General features: G+C 45.4%; 1 protein-coding gene across 3 annotated transcripts in view; it reads left to right on the top strand.

Moving 5' to 3' along the window:
- Window positions 1-18077, top strand: part of TRIO (trio Rho guanine nucleotide exchange factor) — a 4034553-nt gene that overhangs the window by 252605 nt on the left and 3763871 nt on the right. For all 3 annotated transcript variants that reach the window (XM_078687660.1, XM_078687659.1, XM_078687661.1), the window contains exon 4: window positions 1164-1356. In XM_078687660.1, coding sequence (XP_078543786.1) covers window positions 1164-1356 — 193 coding nt within the window. The remainder of the gene's footprint in view (window positions 1-1163; window positions 1357-18077) is intronic.

The raw sequence follows: 18077 nt of genomic DNA, 5'->3' as shown, positions 1-18077 counted from the left end.
ACCACATCATCACTCGGGGCCAAGAATGCATCCCTGAGCACCACCACAGCGTCACTCAGCGCCACCACAGCGTCACTCAGCGCCACCACAGCGTCACTTAGCGCAACCACAGCATCACTTAGCGCAACCACAGCATCACTCAGCGCAACCACAGCATCACTCAGCACCACCACAGCATCACTGGTTCAAATATGTTCTCTCAATGTTTCAAGCTTGATTACAAATGTCCCAAAAAGATGTTAATATTTCACTTCTGTTCTTGGATTTTCGTCACAATAAAATACACTGAACATAATCTTCACAAAAGTTATTTACAAAAGTTTAAGCTATTGCCATTATAAATTACAATAACTTTTATTTAAGTATTAATTATTTAAAAAAATAAAAATCCATTGGTATTTGTAATAGCAATACATGTAAGTCACGTAAATACAACACATATTGCATTACAAATGCAATAGGTGTCACATTCGCGAAAGTTATAACTATTGGCATTGTAAATGACAAAACTATTAATGTAGCTATTTTCAAAACCAACACATAAACAAAAAATTTGTCATTTACAATACCAATAGCTCAAACTTTCCTAATGTGAGACCTATTGCAATGCAAATGCTTGTTTTTTCTCCTGCTGATACAACTCGTTCCCTTCTCTCTTGTACCATGTTTACTTCTTCTGCCTCCATCCTCCACCTTAAGATATGAATAGTCGTCCTCTACATTCTCTTCTACTTTGTTCTCAGCCTTGGAGTAAGTCCGTATGTGTCTTCTTCAATGTACTGGCTTTTCTGGTGCCCCGTTAATGCTCCCCTCCTGGTTATTGGCACTCCTATTTGGAATCCCCTACTGCTCCTCTAGCAGATTACCTAGTTTCCACATTTGAATCTTTATCATCCCTCTTATTGGAACCAACAGTTGGTATTAATCAAAACCTTACTACTGCAAACTTTCTAAATGTCACTTTGTATGTAGAAATCCCGATTAAGCCCTATTCGACAACATAGCTTAGCAAACCTATTTTTAATTCAAATGAAAACATTGTAGTCTTGGTCTGTGACAAAGTATTGCAACTGAAATGATAATCTTTTGGTCAATGTGTGTGTCTTCAAAAATGATGTCTATGAGTTAAATCTATTTACACTTCCTGTTTTTTTCTTTTCCAGTGAAGATGTTTTTAAACGAGGATTTACAGTGATTGTAGATATGCGTGGATCAAAGTGGGACTCTATCAAACCTTTGCTGAAAATTTTGCAAGAATCGTTTCCTTGTTGTATTCATGTTGCACTCATAATAAAGCCGGATAATTTTTGGCAGAAACAGCGGACCAATTTTGGCAGCTCTAAGTTTGAGTTTGAGGTAATTATTGTTCTTTCCCCCCACCCCACCACCACCCGTTAGTAAAAAGTGCACATGTTTGGGTTACGTTTATGGTGGTTTCGAATTGGTCTGTATTCCACTGCTTTTTAGGTTTTGAATATGTTAAAGATTGAATGAAATGCAGCCTGATAATGCTTCCTTATTAGGTCTCGCTGTCCAGCGAAAGACCTATTGCTGTTGGCTTGCCGGGAATGTGAGACAGGGGATGTGCACGCGATTTTCCTCAGCGATTTCATCTCTAGGACGCGCAAGCCCAGCCCGGCGCCGTGCACATCCCCTGTCCCACATTCAGAGCAAGTCACCCTTTCGAAATCACGCGCACACGCACACAGAGACCCACAGAGACCCACAGAGAGACACACGCACACGAACAGCTACACACACGCACACATGCGCGCACACACACACACACACACACACACACGCACACACGCACACCCCCCCACCCTCACCACCACTCATGGGCTCACGCACACACACACAGCCACGCACGCATCCCCCCACCACTCACACGTGCACACAGACACACACACACACACATACACACACATATCCCCCCTCCACTCACCGGGCTCTTTCTCCTCCGCCTCACCACACGCGGGGCTTCCCTCACGCCTGGGAGCCCCACGTCACCGCTGCTCTCCGTGGGCCGGGCTTCCCGCAAAAAGCGGAAGTCCCGCCCCACGACGTGACGCTCCCGAACTTCCGGTAAGCTGTTCCTAATTCGCCAGATGAATATGTGAAATTTAAGATTATGTGCATTTCCTCTCAGTGCTATGCTTGTTTTAGTGATCTACATGCTGCGCTTCCTTGAGGTGCTGTGCCTGGTCTCTCGGGTTCCCTTGTTTCTTTTTAAATTAAATCCTGCTTTCAAAAAAACATTATCACGTTAACCAAGTTGCAAGAATGTTTCTCTTACCTAGCACACCTCTTGTGCACATGTACATAGAGGCTGGCACAAGTGAAAGTCACATAAGTACATTATCAGACAAGCTGTCGCATTGCTAATGCAGGTCTGAAAGTGATGCAAGTCTGCCGCAAATTGGTGCCAGATGCGGTGTATTATTAGCATCTAAAGTTATAAAGACCCCCCCATTCAAAGGATGAGAAGGGAGGGTCATGAACGCTGCAAGGAGTCAGTGCGATAGAAGCTAAATAGCATTTTGCTGTGGAGCACTCCATGGTACCTAGTTAATAAATACTTTTCAGGTGCACCAATAAATTCAAAGAATAGACACGTCCTAATGGCCGTGAAGCTGCTGCCTTCCCTCACCTTTTGAAGCCACCAGCCCCTGCGGGTGGTTGTGCCAGAGAAAGAATAGTAAGTGCCGTGTAGTGCAGATAAAATCCAGTGCCTACATCTTTAATGGAAGACATCAGAGGGCGGGACAGGAAAAGGACCGTGCATGTCACTTCTGCAAAGAGTCCTTAGAACACAGTCTCGCTGCCTCCCAATGCAAGAAGCCCCTGGCACTCTCCGGAATGTTGGTAACTCTCTACCCATGGGCATTTTCCACCCTGATGAATTAGGTGCCCGCGCCTGTTCTGATTCTCGAAAAAATGTATGGCTCAGCGCAGACTGTAATGTTCACTTGTAACTTCAAAATTGAGATATTAAACTGCTCAAAGAGGAATTGCATGTCCCAATAGCCCTTTTGAAACAGTCAGTAATCAGAAGGAAAATGTGGTCAACATCTGGCACAAAGGATATATGGACCGGGGTGTTTGGTGTCCGCATTTCCAGTCTGTCTAGATAAACACACAAGATTTTTTCTTGCCACATTATTTTAATTAGGTTTCAGGGTTTAATGGTTTTTGTTGGACATTCCCATCTGAAATGTTTACATTTTTAGTTGTGCTCAGTGTATCTGTATTTACCGATGTTTTCTAAATATTGCGTTTTGAAAACATGGAGTTGCAACTGTTTTATTCCACATTTAAGTCACCAATAACCTTGAACTCACCGTGGAGGTTCGGTACAGCAGCAATGCTATATGCACACATAGAAAGAAACAATACTCGCATAAAACACTCCGCGTTGAAGTGTAAAAAACGTTTTTTTAACTCTCCAGGGTCTCGCATGCACAGACGAGTCGTGATTGGCAGCAATGACAGTACAAATATTGGATCTACTTTTCATTTTTTCCCTGTTTTTATAAATAAATACAGGCAAGAAGATGATGATCCTACATCTGTATATATGTGTAAAAATTAGTAACAATGGAAACTGAGAAATGTAATTACAATGCCTCTACTTCACTCGATGTGAGGTTCCATCTTATATTCCCTCTCCCCCTTCTCTGCCCCAAACCCGCAAAGTATTCTACGACTTCTAGCATCTTTACAAAAATCCCCAGATAAGGCTGCCGAAACCAGAAGAAAAGCTGCTTGTTACCAAACTACAATTTTTTTTTTTTTTTAAAGGCATCACTGTGTTCAGGCTAGCACAACAGCGACCTGATCTGCCCGGAAAAGTCTAGTCAACATGGTTTACCTGGCTTCTTGAGGTTTTGCAAATTAGGAACAAAAGATGGCACTTTAAAGAAATTTAAGGGAGTGTTGAACAGAAATCTTTACTAACTGAGGGCTCCGTACATCTTGGTTGTAGTGTTTTTCTCGGCCTTCATCGGTAGCAAGTAAGTGTCGTAGCTTAGGTTTGCCCTTTTTGTGTGTTTCTCCTTTGTAGGGTGATGCAGTTTGGAATTTACCACTGGCAACGGGCATTGGGTATCATATTATCAAATTGTTCCATCCCTTCCACAATGCATCATACCTCTTCAGGCAGATGATAATACATCAGAGAAAATGGGGTTGTGGTTGTTTGTTTCCTTAATCAGTGACACCCTTTCCGCAGAGTTCACGTTAAGTTGTGTTTCGGTTACGATTTGGGAGCAGTCTTTGTTTACATTTATTCATAGAAAAACTCAGTTGTGACATCAATGGAAAGAGGCTTGTCGTCGTCCAGTGACCCCATCTCCCGTGCACCATTGTCTACAGAGTAAATCTGACAGTAATGTCTAAGTAAATTCTGAATAGAATTGAAACGTGTTTCTCAGAAAATAATTTGTATGCCATAGATTGCACATTCAGTATTTTAGAAAACACAGCTAGGCGGATTGTCTGTAACATTCACTGGTTTACTGTTACCAGCTTTTATTATTGTGATGTGGCTTGGGCTGCTGTCAGTTAGTGCCCTCCACGTGGCATAGCTGCTCTTTTTACTTTGATCTCGTAAGAAAAATCTTGTTTTGTGTTGTTAGATGTTTAAAGCCATTGATATCCAATCATTTCTTGTTGTATTGATAACCAGGTATCCTTTGAGTACAGCTTGAGCAAAATACCTGTAGATGAACTAGTAGACACACTTATACTTCTTTCTCAAACAAAATAAACTTAAGCGGTATCCCCGGAATTACCTTCCTTTGTGCACACGTTCTAATTAATTTTAGCCTTGCAGGTCTGATCCAAGGTTACGTATTAAGCCTTATATCTACAATCCCCCCTCTTACAGGTAAGACAAATTGCAATAGCGCTATGCAGATATCATCACTCCACTGCATACAAAAAAACAAAAGTAATTTTTTTATCATTTTCAACACCAAAAGCTCTAACTTTCAGAAATGCGAGACCTATTGCATTACCAATGCTTGTTATTTATGTAAGAGAAGCTCACAAACGCGCTGTGAAAGGTTATTGATTACATTTGCTGCTGAAGTACCCATCAAATATAAAATCTGCATTTGTTCTGCAACCACGACCCCCCATTTTATCCAGGACAAATATACATTAATACTGAAATGTGGTGAATTGGAAAAAAGAGGCCATCGAAATATTCTGCTACAGGAGTGTTTTGTGTCACAAAGGTGTATAAATCAATGCCCTACCTAACGGGTGCATTACTGAGTATAAAAGGATAAACTGGAAAGTTTTCCTTTATTTCCCCCAGAACTTTAGAAGCACAACATCAGACAAACTTGAAAGTCAAATGGGTATAGCTACTGTAAATAACCTCCTGCCCCAAAAGCAACATTTACCTATTTTCTTCCCTTCTTTCTTTTGTTATGCCAGTCTGTGTGCCCCAGGTGCAATTTGTCACCCACCATATCACTGGGTTCCTGAAGACTAAACATTCAAACAAAGAGACAGTTTGACAATTTTATGCATCATATAAGAACTCAAAATCCCGAAGTCGCACATTACCTCAGACTTGGTTATCACCTAAAAGACAGTACCCCTGGGTATTTGACATTATATTTTGTTTAGCAATTAATCCACGCCTACTTCCTTTTAATGTGTGTTTCATCAATTGCCACCTTCACCAGCGCTCTTGGCTCTGAATTTCTGCAATGACACCGTTAGGCTCACTTACACTACAGTCTTCAATTCAGTCCATAAATGAAAAATTATTTTGATCGGTCTGTTGACGGATACCATGTATGAAATTACATTGATTGGTTGTATTTATTAGGACAGAAGACTTAGATGTGCACCGACGTGGTTATATACTGGGGAACGGTCAAGTCACCCTCCCCAACATGTAAACTACTAGAAGACTTACTTCTGTTCTTGATGATAAAAAATCGGAGTAAGACCAGGAGCTCCTTTTCAAATCCTCTTTCACTGTCTTGCACTATTAATTCCATACACCCCCCAGCCCTGCCAAGTACCACGCATCAGGCGTTAGACCTACGCATTTTAGTGTGGTGGTTCGCATCACTGTACTAAAATGCAAAGTCACGTATAGCGCCTCTCGAGTGCCGGGCTATACTAAATTAATTAGCAGTCATTTGAGCAAGCAGCTGTAGCGCCACCGCGCGCTGGTTTGGTGCTGCTGTGGCAGAGACTGTGTGACTGACAGTGCAGTACTTTGCACACTCACTGTGCATTGCTGACTGACTGCTGAGAATTAAAACAGGCCACCTTGGGGCTCAGCTGCGACATGTAATGTGGTACGGTCTAGTGGTTCTCGGGGCGGGCGCCGCAGGCGGAAACGGAAGTGCGGCCATATTGAGCGAGCCGCGACCTCCAAGCCTGTTGCACGCTCACCCCGGCGCTCTAAATAAAAGTACTCAACCCGCAATTTGGGCTCAGCGCGCTTATTCTATATATAAGCCACGCACTACAAATGGCGACGAGGCATGGGATCTGACGACGGCGTGCACATCGACGTGCTGCACACCCGCCGATCCCCCACACACACAGAGCGCGGCAGAGGGTTTGGAGCGAGCCCCGGCGAGGGCGCCCCCCCATGAAAAGGAGAGGAAGGGGGCAGGAGTCACCTAGGAGGCCACAACCCGGCTTCGGACGGTAAGTACCAAATGCTACTCCGGGCACCCTGACAGGAGCACAAAAACCAGTAGAGGGCCCACCAAGCACAAAACAGAAAAAAAAAGTGAGGAGGCGGCCCAAACAGTAAGTTGGGGGCCATAAAGGAAGATAGGGACGCCCAGGCCAACAGCACCCACAAAGAAGGCAAGACCATAGGAAGGAGCAGGCACGTGAGAGAGAGCGGGGAACTTGGGAAGGTTCCCATTTCAGGCCGACCAACTGGGAGGAAGGCACAATACGATGCCCAGCACTCCAGTCGCTACACGCAGCCCTGGACGCCCCAAGCACATCCAGCAGTGAGGAAGGAAGTCCGGTTCCCGCCCAAGAAGGCCGGCAGGAAGAGAGAGAAGCACCAGGAAGCCCGCCAAACGCCGTCACGCAGCAGAACCCAGTCCCACGAAATGCGGAAAGAAAGAGTGCGCAGTCGTCCTCTCTCACCAATCTGGTCCCGTTCTTACCCAAGAGAGGCGAACCAACGATGCCATGGGAAGACTGGAAGAGGTATTTTCTGAATTACCTATCAGCCCTGGAAGAAGAGGGTGTAGGGACTTACTCGAGCCCCCGGAAGAAGAAGATACTCCTGCACAACCTAGGCCCAGAGGGGATCAGAGTGTATGACAACCTAGTGAAGAAGACCCGGCTTCCCACAAACTCAGATGAGTTCCAAGACGCGACCGAGGATTTAGACTTGCACTACCGACCAGTGGTATGTGTAGCCATAAACAGATATAATTTCTTCCAGAGAAAACAAGGTGGCGTAGAATCGGTCGACGAGTATGTTGCGGCGTTACAGAAGCTGGCAGTGACCTGCAAATTTGGGCTGCTACATGACAAACTGATCAGGGATCAGATCATTATGCACACATCCAACACGGCTATCCAAGAAAAATTGTGGGTAAACGGTGATGCTCCGCTCAAAGAAGTGCTAGCGATGGTGAAGAAGGCGGAACTGTCGAAGAGGCGCGCGGAAGCAGCGAGGAAGGAGACGATCAGCAGAACGACAGTATGCAAAGTCACGGAAGTGAACAGGCCAGCCAAGGCCCAACAGACAGGTCCAGCCAACACACGGCCCCAGAAGAGGTACCCCCCAAGAGCAGGAGGAGGACAAAGGCCTAAGTGGAACAATACGGAACAGTGTTACCGGTGTGGAAGCTCAACCCATGCAGGCAACGACAAAGGCTGCCCAGCCTTCAGGGCAAAATGCTCGTACTGCGGCATCATGGGTCACTATGAAAAAGTGTGCCGCCGCCGACCCAGGAAAGCTGAAGTGAAGTATGTAGCCCACGACGGCGAAGAAGAAGAAGAAACACAAGAGGAAGGAGTAGAGGAGGAAGAAGTCTTGTGTATAGACGACCAAGTCATGGGGATCAACTGCACGAGGTCCAAGAAGCCTGTACTGAGAATGAGGATTGGAGGAGTAGAAATTGACATAGTGGGGGACTCAGGTTCCCCTTACACGATAATTCAACGTACAGTGTGGGAAAGAGACTTTCAAAACGAGATGAAGGCCTGCCTAAGTCCCCCGGACATACGCCATGTCACATACACGGGCGAACCCATACCCATGGCGGGGTATTGTCCTCTCAGGTTCGAGTTCAAAGGGCGCAAGGCGGAAAGTAGGCTAGAAGGGACCTTCGGTCCTGGGAGGGATGGATGGATGGATGGATCAAGGAGCTCTGGGAATTCAAGTTAACCCAGGAGGAATCGACAAAGTGTTAATGGCCGACACAGAACAAGAATATAAGGCGGACGCCTGGAGGAGAGAATACCCGGAGGTCTTCATAGGAACAATAGGTCGGATGACCAAATTCACACACAAGATACGTGTGAAGGAAGGAGCACGTCCGGTGAGCCACAAAGTCTGCAACATTCCTTTCAGGAGCAGGGAAGCGGTGCAAGAAAAACTAAGACGCCTGGAGAGGAGCGGTATAATAGAGGCTATAGAAAGCGCTGAATGGCTTGCATCCCTCGTCGTGGCACAGAAACCTAATGGGAAGGTGCGCCTATGTGTGGACCTCAGGGAACTGAACAAAAACATATGGGTGGACAAGTTCCCTCTACCCAAGATCAACGAGATGCTATCGAAAATGAAGGGAATAAAGTGGTTCTCCACACTGGATCTCTCTTCCGCATACCACCAAATAGCACTACATCCTTTTTGCAGTCACTTAACATCCTTCATAACTCCATTCGGGTGTTATAAGTTCCTGAGGATGCCGTTCGGACTAGCATCGGCAGCCGCGGTGTTTCAAAAATTAATGCACAGGCTATTTGAAAAGGAAGACTGAGTACAGTACTTCCAAGACGATATCCTCATAATAGGGAAGTCTAAGAGCGACCACGACACAAATTTACACACGGTGTTGTCCATACTGGAAAAAAATGGGCTCACGGCGGAATGGGCGAAATGGAAGTTCGGCGTGAGATCAGTGACATACCTGGGTCACAAAGTAAGCGAGAAGGGAATAGAACCGAAGATAGCTAACGTGGCAGCCATTAAAGATGCACCAACACCAACGAGGAAGGAGGACATTCGCTCGTTTTTAGGGATGACAGAATTCTACAGTAAGTTCATACCGCATTTCGCGTCCAAGACCCATCACCTGAGGCAACTACTGAAAGAGAAAAACATATTCAAATGGTCCGTCGAGGAACACCAGGAGTTCGAAGCCCTGAAACAAGAGATCTGTCAGGCAGTACCCCTCAAGGGATTCGACCAAGCTGCTCTGTCCATACTGACCAACCGACGCAAGCGACAAGGGATTAGGTGCTGTATTGATGCAGAGGTCGCGAGAGGGAGAAATCTCCACGGTCAGCTTTGCCTCAAGGTCGTTAGTGCCCAACGAAGAAAAGTTCAGCGTAATCGAGAAGGAGATGCTGGCTGTGGTATGGGCCATGGAGCGCTTCAGGCAGTTCTTATGGGGTTCCAGCTTCCTACTTCGCACGGACCACAAGCCACTAGTAAAGGTCCTCACCTCCAGCGGACACGCCCATGCGACGCCCCGCATAGCAAAGATGAGATTGAGATTACTAGACTATGTATACGAAGTAGAATACATTCCAGGAAATAGGAACAGAGTAGCTGACTTTTTAAACTGAGTGGCAGCAATGGAACGGGCGGAAGACCAAGAACCCTCCGGATGGGAAGGCTACATGGTGGCGTTCACACAAGACCATGAAATGGTAATCCGCGAAAAGAAATGGGAGGAGGTGTACACCCAAGATGAGGCGTTGGAGGCAGTAAAAGGCTACGTGACTCATGGGTGGCCGGACAAGACACACCTAGACAATAGTCTGAAGAAGATCTGGGACGTTCGAGAGGAATTGTCGATAGGAGACAACCCAGCGTTCTTACTGAGAGGGGACAAGGTATTCCCTCCGCAAAACTTGGTGGAACACCTCCTAACTATCCTCCACAAGGGACACCTCTGAATTGTGAAAACCAAAGCCAGGGCAAAGCAAGCGTACTGGTGGCCCGCCATGGATAGCCAAGTAGAAAGACACGTACGAACATGCGAACCGTGCAGCAGGGCGGACAAAACACAGATCCTGCTGAGGCCACCCCTGGGGAAGTTCACTGTTCCTCCAGCCCATGGGAAATGTTGTCAGTGGACATCTTAGGACCCATCCTAGATATAAATGGAGTGCCGAAACATGTCATAGTATTGGTGGACCGGTATTCCAAGTGGCCGGAGGTGGAGGTGCGAGAGACAGCGGACACAGAAGAGTGCTTTCATTGTTGACCTCTGTTTGTGAGGGAAGGGATCCCCAAGGTGATCACCTGTGACAATGGACCACAATTTGTATCCGCGAAATGGGACGCTTTTATGGTCCGCAACGGAATAGAAGTCAAACATACCCCAATATACCACCCGGCGGGGAACGGATTAGCAGAAAGATTCAACAGAGTAATAATGGGGTCAGTGCAGGCCGCAATCAGCGCTGGACAAGATTGGGAGAAGGAGCTCCATAAGATGTTGTGGGCGTACCGCATCACTCCAGCCAGCACGGGGTACAGCCCCTTCCGAATACTGCGAGGGCGAGATCCCTTCACGAAAGACAATCTGGCATGGAAACATCTAATAGTCCAGAGCAAGTGTTCTCCATCTGTGGTACCTAGGAACATGGAAAGAGCACAAACCTTGTACTCTGAACACTACAACAAACGGCGGAACGTTCGTGAAGTGACTCTAGAAAAAGGCGAGTGGGTGAGAGTGAAGCAGGCAGTGCGGAAAAAGAAGAGCGACAGCAAGTTCACACCACCGTTGCAAGTGGTAGAACCATATGCCAGATCAGCTCTACTCAGCGATGGCAAAGTGTGGTCGCAAGACAGGATGGCAAAGTGCAGTAAAATCCTTAAGTGGGAGATTCCGGAAGAGTCAAGTCAGCTAAGAGAGGAGAACGGAGAAGAGCTGGAACTTGAAGCAAATGAGGAACAGGACGTGTCAGGGGATCAACCGCATTGGGATAGCGAAGAAGATCAACACCACCAGAAAGAAGAACCAACCCACCGACGCCAAAGTGTCAAGCAGGTGATAGACTCAGTAGGGAACCGAGAATGGCTACTTATAAAGTGGGCGGAAGCCCTTTCAGGATCCAAAGTGAGAACACCGGCTCGGACCCAGTGAGAACAAGGTCCGGCAGAGCAGTCAAGCCCCCCAAGAGATTCGAAGACTTCGACATGGAAATCAAGTAAGACTGTTCCTTTCCCTACCCGATTACCCTCGCTCCTGGACTGAGATTTATCATGTTCAGAAAGTGCATTGTGTGGACATTAAAGGGGGGAGATATGTGGTGACGGTCTAGTGGTTCTCGGGGCGGGCGCCGCAGGCGGAAACAAAAGTGCGGCCATATTGAGCGAGCCGCGACCTCCGAGCCTGTTGTACGCTCACCCCGGCGCTCTAAATAAAAATACTCAACCCGCAATTTGGGCTCAGCGTGCTTATTCTATATATAAGCCACACACTACATGTAATTGCCTTTTCTGTTGCATTCACGCTGCGTTCACGTGAGCGTCACATGACTGCAAAGGCAGTGTGTCAATTTTGCGAGTGGGCTTAGGGTGGCAGTTATAGATTTTTTTCAGTTTAGGCAGCAGCCAGTGCTCGCACTGCTGCCTGCCTTATCATGTCCCTGCTGGCGCGACCAGACCAGGGTCTGTGACAAGAGGTGGCCCAGACAGTAATGACAGACAGAGGCTGACGTGTGACTCACTCGGGTATTAATTGTTTTTGAAACTTTACAGACTGACAGACACCGAGCCTGCTCCCTGCGGTCTCAGTCCTCAGGCTGGTGCCGCTGCGGGCTGGGCACCGCTCAGCTGACTCAGCTGATTATTGAATTATAGAACTGCCTGTTAAACTGGAAAATATTATTTAATTTACAGCTGAGCCCTGTAGCTCACTGTTGTGCTCTCCTCGGGCTCTAGTGCTGCGGCTGGGCAGCGCGCGAACTGCTCAGCTGCTGACTCCGTAATTCCAGGGCTGTGGGATGAAACAACTGGGGGGTATCTCAAAGATGGGTGGCCCATATAATTAAGTGCGTGGCTTAAAAACATGCAAGCTAAAAATGTGTGCCACCCGACTTGTTTTTTGCTGCTTCTATGGTTGCGTCCCGATATGATACAACAAATACCATCATGCCTACAACAATCCAGGACTAAGCAGCAACTATGGTCTGTATGCAATATTGAAAAAGCTTCCACTCAAAGCCCTCGTGACACCACAACGATTCTGAGTTCCAAAAAGAGAAGGGGAATCCAGAGAGAAAATTGCTCTCTTTAAAAGATTTCTATTCCCCTACAACTCTCGCCTGGCATGACGCCCTGCCATAACTTCTCCACTAGTGAGAAGTGAGCAGTATGAACACGCGCAGATCAATGGGCCTGCTGTCACTGCAATCCGGAAAAACGACCCGCCTGTACCAGAGAACAAAACAGAGCCCGATAGAGACGATACCCATTACGAGGTCCCCTTTAAAATAATGCTGGTGCTGCTCATCACTAGCAGGACCTGGCTCACTTAAAGCCCCGAGTAATTAATTGATTATTTAGCTGCGCTCACACGGCGTCTTTGAGTCTTTTGGTCGGGATGCACATGGACAGAGCCTGGATAGACTGCGTGTCAAGTATTCTTCATGCATTTGAGAGTAATAGCCAGGGACTAGATCCGGTCCGGCGCAGGCTGGGGATTTGTTTCTAGAATTGTCCTGCCTGTGCCCACCCAGGAATTGCTACTGTTCCATCCATCAACCGAACACCTGTCCGACCAAGGTAGTGTGGCAGGATGTTCCACGTCCTGCTTGTGCCTGGCCTCAGGACTTTTGTTTTTTTGCAGCAGTGCACTGCCGCCCGGCAACAGAACAAGCGTGCTGAATCAGAGACCAGAGAGGGCTGAGTGATTTTAAAAGGCACCCCGATCACAGCACTCTTAACAGCCAATGTCTTATCTCTACAGCAGCTGACTCAAGTGTCTGCAGCTGGCTGAGCCAGTGAGTGTGACGCAGTGACTCTGACAGACGATCCACGTTAATAAAGCACTAGGTTAGAGCCCTTCCATTTCTGGTGCTTTCCAGTAGTTTCAGAATCTTAGAGAATATTGTTGCTCAGACGGGTGCAATTTCTGATTTTTATGTTTCCCTGGTGTTCATTGCTTGATTCTGCTCGCCAGAAAGTGTCACTCTGAGCAGAGCAGTATAAGCTCAACTGAGATAGTCACCAGTGAAAAACTCTGCCTGTCAGACGCGCTCCCTCAGGCACTTGTGAACGGGCAACCTGGGTGAGTCACCCACTATCTCTCTTTGACTGCACTTAAGTTCACTCTGACTGCTGCAGGCTTATATTTCAGACATTTGAAACTCAGAAAAATGTCTAGGGTTTAGGTTAACTTGCTCCATTCACAAAGAGCAAATGAATGGCATGAAATAATTTGAGATGAATTGTGTGTGTCTCAATTTCCAACTCCCTCAGCTGTAAAACCCAAGCTGTCCGTATCCCATGATCTATGGTGCTGTTCTGATGCCCCGCACTAAAGCCAGTCTTCAAATAAATATCTGGTGCATAAGGCAAAAAATAGTCTTTAGCTCTGACAGCTCGAGCCAGTGGCGTAACGAAACCTGAGGGGGCCCCCCTGCAAAGTACATGGAGGAGACCCCCCCGACTCACCACCTACCACTTTAAACGCCAAAATATCTGGTATTTTTTTAATTGAAACCTTCAACATTTAATGAAATGCCTCTATATTTGCATGCTCATAGTTATAATAAGAAAGTGAGAAGCACTCTTAGCATATAAGCTACGCCCTTTGTAATATTATTGCCAAGAGCATATTATTCAACTGAGACAGAGATCAGAACAATAGCAAGGAGCGGTCCTATTGTCTAAGGCACTGACTATCGCTGAAGAACAAAGAACAACACAGAATTAGGAATGACATTGATGGAAAATTACTTGTAACTTTTAAAGACAATCCCAAACCTGCAATTTCACAGACTTGATTGACAATATACACAAGTAGTACACAAGATTTAACTCCGTATCCTGCCAGCTCCAAGAGAAATAAATTGGTGTGAATTATGTGCATGCCACACACTTGCTTCTGTCAGGGGTTGTGCATGATAATAACCACTCTATAGTATTTAAAATGAACTGAGGAAGCAATTTACATTTTTACCATCATGGCTTTATTTGTAAGCAGGACAAAAACAGGAAGGCAAATAAGGCTGAGGATGAAAACTGCTGGGATGCTTCAGAACGCTGATGCAGATGTTTGTCTGTATTTATTTCTGTATTGTAAACAATGTGAATTACAAGATTTAAGGTGCAAATGTTATAGACCAGTGCAAACAACACCATAAATAACACATCATGAAGGAAAAAAAAATCCATATCAGCAAGTACCCAATGACAGAGTCTATACTAACTGTAGCTGATGAAGCAAAGGAAAAGGTGCAAATACTTTCAAAGTGCATAATAAAACAATCATCAATCCAGCAATATAAAAAACGTAAGCGTGTTTTGTCAAGCAATCCCCCTTTCTTCTTGCATCAAGGTGAAAACACATACAAAGTGCATGATAAAAACAAGCCCAGCAAAATGCAGAAATTAAGCCAGGTTGGTCAAACCATTCCCCCTTTGGTTTGTGCATGAAGGTGCAAATATTTCAGAGTGACTGGTCGAACAATAACAAGCACAGAAGCATACACAAATCAAACCAGTTTAATCAGACTATGGCCCTTTGGTTTGTGCATGAAGGTGCTAATATTTCACAGTGACTTTTTAAACAATAACAAGTACTGCAGGCAGAAGCATACAAAAATCAAACCGGTTTAGTCAACCAATGCCCCTTTGGTTGGAGCATGAAGGTGCAAATATTTCAAAGTGCCTGGTTACACAATAACAAGCACAGCAGCATACAAAAATCAAATCAGTTTAGTAAACCAATGCCCCTTAGGTTTGTGCATGAAGGTGCAAATATTTCAAAGTGACTGTTAAAACAAGAACAGGTACAGCAGGCAGCAGCATACAAGAAATCCCTGTACTGTCCTCACCTAGGCGCACACACACATCTAGCCCAGAGTCACTACTCCCTGCACAGCACTGCACATCTACCTGAAGTAGGCCAGGGGTTACTCAAGCACATTGAACTTTCAAAAAAGTGAGTGAGCCTGTAGGCCTCATTCCACTGCCACTGGGTTAAAAGGACCTGTTCACTACTACTGATCACTACACAGTATGCTGCCACCACCGCCCTTGTGCTACTTAACTCCTGGTGAAGGCGGTAGCCTTCCACCACTATGAGGATAGCATTTTGGGTGCTCCTACAATTCCAAGAAGACCGCTTTCCGTGAGACAAGCCTATGTCATTACACACCCGCATGATCTGTGCTCACCTATGACAAAAAAATCAGCAATAGGTATCCTGACAACGGGGCAGGGGTATACATTTTTAAACATGCAGAGGACTTTTCCACCCCATATAGGTAGGAAGATAGGTAGATAGAGAGATACCATATTCTTTAAGGGGGTAAAAGTCATTTGTATGCAATTATTAAGGCATTTCATGCCAGGATCAAGATCTTGACTGTAGGTTTCGAAAACCTCTTTGAAACCATAATAGTATAGGCAAATAGCTTGTTACTCTTCTTCTCGACCCAGTAGGTGGCCATGGTACCGTAAATTGAGGTAACACTTAGGTTTTCTATATCATCTCATATTACTTTGTCTATATTGAGTTTCTTCCTGCTAAAACAGATTCACTAATATTTCTCTTCAAGATTAAAATATTTTGCAATCTCTTTTGAATGCTAAAGTGGTATTTCTTACTATGGTTATAAAAGCAGGAAATGCAGCAGTTAAGGGCACTCAGGAAAAGCCAATTCAATATTTCACCAAAAATGCTGCAGAGAAAATGAATGGGTTTAAATCAAAGGAAACATTAAGCCCCTAATTACAAGTGGTTTGGATTGAGATGCCAGGATACCGATTAGACAGAAAGAGCGATTCCAGATGGTATATCCTGCTGTTCTGAGTACTGGTCCATAGAATGTGAATTAACACGTGAACTGGGAATTACCTGGTCCAAAACGGCATGTGGAGTCTCCCTTCTGTGGATAAATCTGCTTCGATTCACCACCAGCTATTAGGAGGTGAAAAATGGGTGCAGGCCCAGGTCATCCTTTGTAGGGTGGGTAGGGCTTCAGGGGGTATTAGAGGCAATGGTTTCTGATGTTGCATAAGAGGTTAAGTGGGTACCAGGGAATGGGATGTTGGGGCTGAATTCCAAGAGTAAGCCAGGAGTTTTCCTGGTTTATTAATGAAATTTACTCGCACCTTACTCTTGAATTGTAGACATAAGGTAGACTGTTCCGAGCTTGCTCCTGCTTTGCTCACAGAATTCAAGAGTAAGCCAGGAGTACCACAAAATTAAGCCATAGCAAAACCATAGGAGATTGTGGCCTATATCTTTCCCTCCGCAATGCCATTACACATAGAAAAGATCTGCAAAAGGTAAACGTGCAGACACATTTTTTATCTTGTCTAGCTTTGTTGAAAATGAAGAAATATGTTGCTATGCAGTAAAAATTATATCACTCTGTACAGAGAAAAACTTTGCGGCATTGAAATGGGAAACTGCAAGCTTCGCAAATGAAAAGAATTGGGCACTGTAAATCCTTGCAAGTTAAAAGAAGCACACATTTGCATTCTAACCCTTAAAACTGTTGTGCATCAAATGTCCTCTTTTGGCTTACACTATTACCATATACATTCTTATTTGTATGGTTTGTAAAATAAATATTTCACTCAGAACTAAGACAAATCAATGACATGAGTGTCCCAGACATACTTTCAATGTATAGAAAGCAATTTAACTTAAATAAAGGGTCAGTAAATACAAAAATAAAGTAAAATGTAAATGATGGCCACAACAAACCACAAAACAACAAAACACTGCACGGTCAAGCATTCCCCAAAGATTACTCACTCTCTATATTCAGAAATTTGCATGCATCAAATCTTAAAGGACCTTTACTATGCCTAATATAATCCAGCCCATTGGAAGACGTTTACATCATTTTCCTAGCAAAAGTGACCTGATCATTTAAGCTGTTCACAGTGCAGCTGAAATGTCCCCAATAAATGAAGGAGGATTACCCAGACACTAAAGGCAAACAACAGAGCATAATACACATCTGGACATTTCCATAGCATGCTCCATCTTTGCCTTTGGTGACACGTAGATCAAGCCTGGATTTCCAGCCAACATTTCCCATGGCAGTTGACAAGTCTAAAAGTAGTCAAGTCAAGTCAAGTCAATAAATTTATATAGCGCGCTACATACCCAGAGGGTCTCAAGGCGCTTGAAGAAGGGTGGGGACTTACTTGTCAAATATCCATGTTTTAAGTTGCTTTCTGAATGCTAGGTGGTTCTGAGTAAGGCGTAGGTGAGTGGGAAGTGAGTTCCAGGTTTTAGCTGCCAGGTATGAGAAGGATCTACCTCCCATGGTGGTTTTGTTGATGTGAGGTACAGTGGCAAGGGCCTGGTTGGAGGATCGTAGCTGGCGGGGGGGGGGGTGTAGAAGGACAGTCGTGTGTTGAGGCATTCGGGTCCGATTTCGTAGAGTGCTTTGTGTGCGTGGGTTAGGAGCCGGAAAGTAATCCTCTTATTGACGGGGAGCCAGTGGAGGCTTTTCAGGTGACCGGAGATGTGTTCTTTGCGCGGGATGTCTAAAATGAGCCTGGCTGAAGCGTTCTGGATGCGTTGGAGTTTTTTCTGGAGTTTTGCGGTGGTACCGGCGTAGAGGGTGTTTCCGTAGTCCAGTCGGCTCGTGACCAGAGCGTGGGTGACTGTTTTTCTAGTTTCGGTGGGGATCCA

This window comes from Lissotriton helveticus, chromosome 4_1, assembly GCF_964261635.1.
Source record: "Lissotriton helveticus chromosome 4_1, aLisHel1.1, whole genome shotgun sequence".
In the NCBI taxonomy this organism is placed as follows: Eukaryota; Metazoa; Chordata; class Amphibia; order Caudata; family Salamandridae; genus Lissotriton; species Lissotriton helveticus.
The sequence above is the reverse complement of the archived record's forward strand: the minus strand, read 5'-3'. Positions and strand labels throughout refer to the sequence as shown.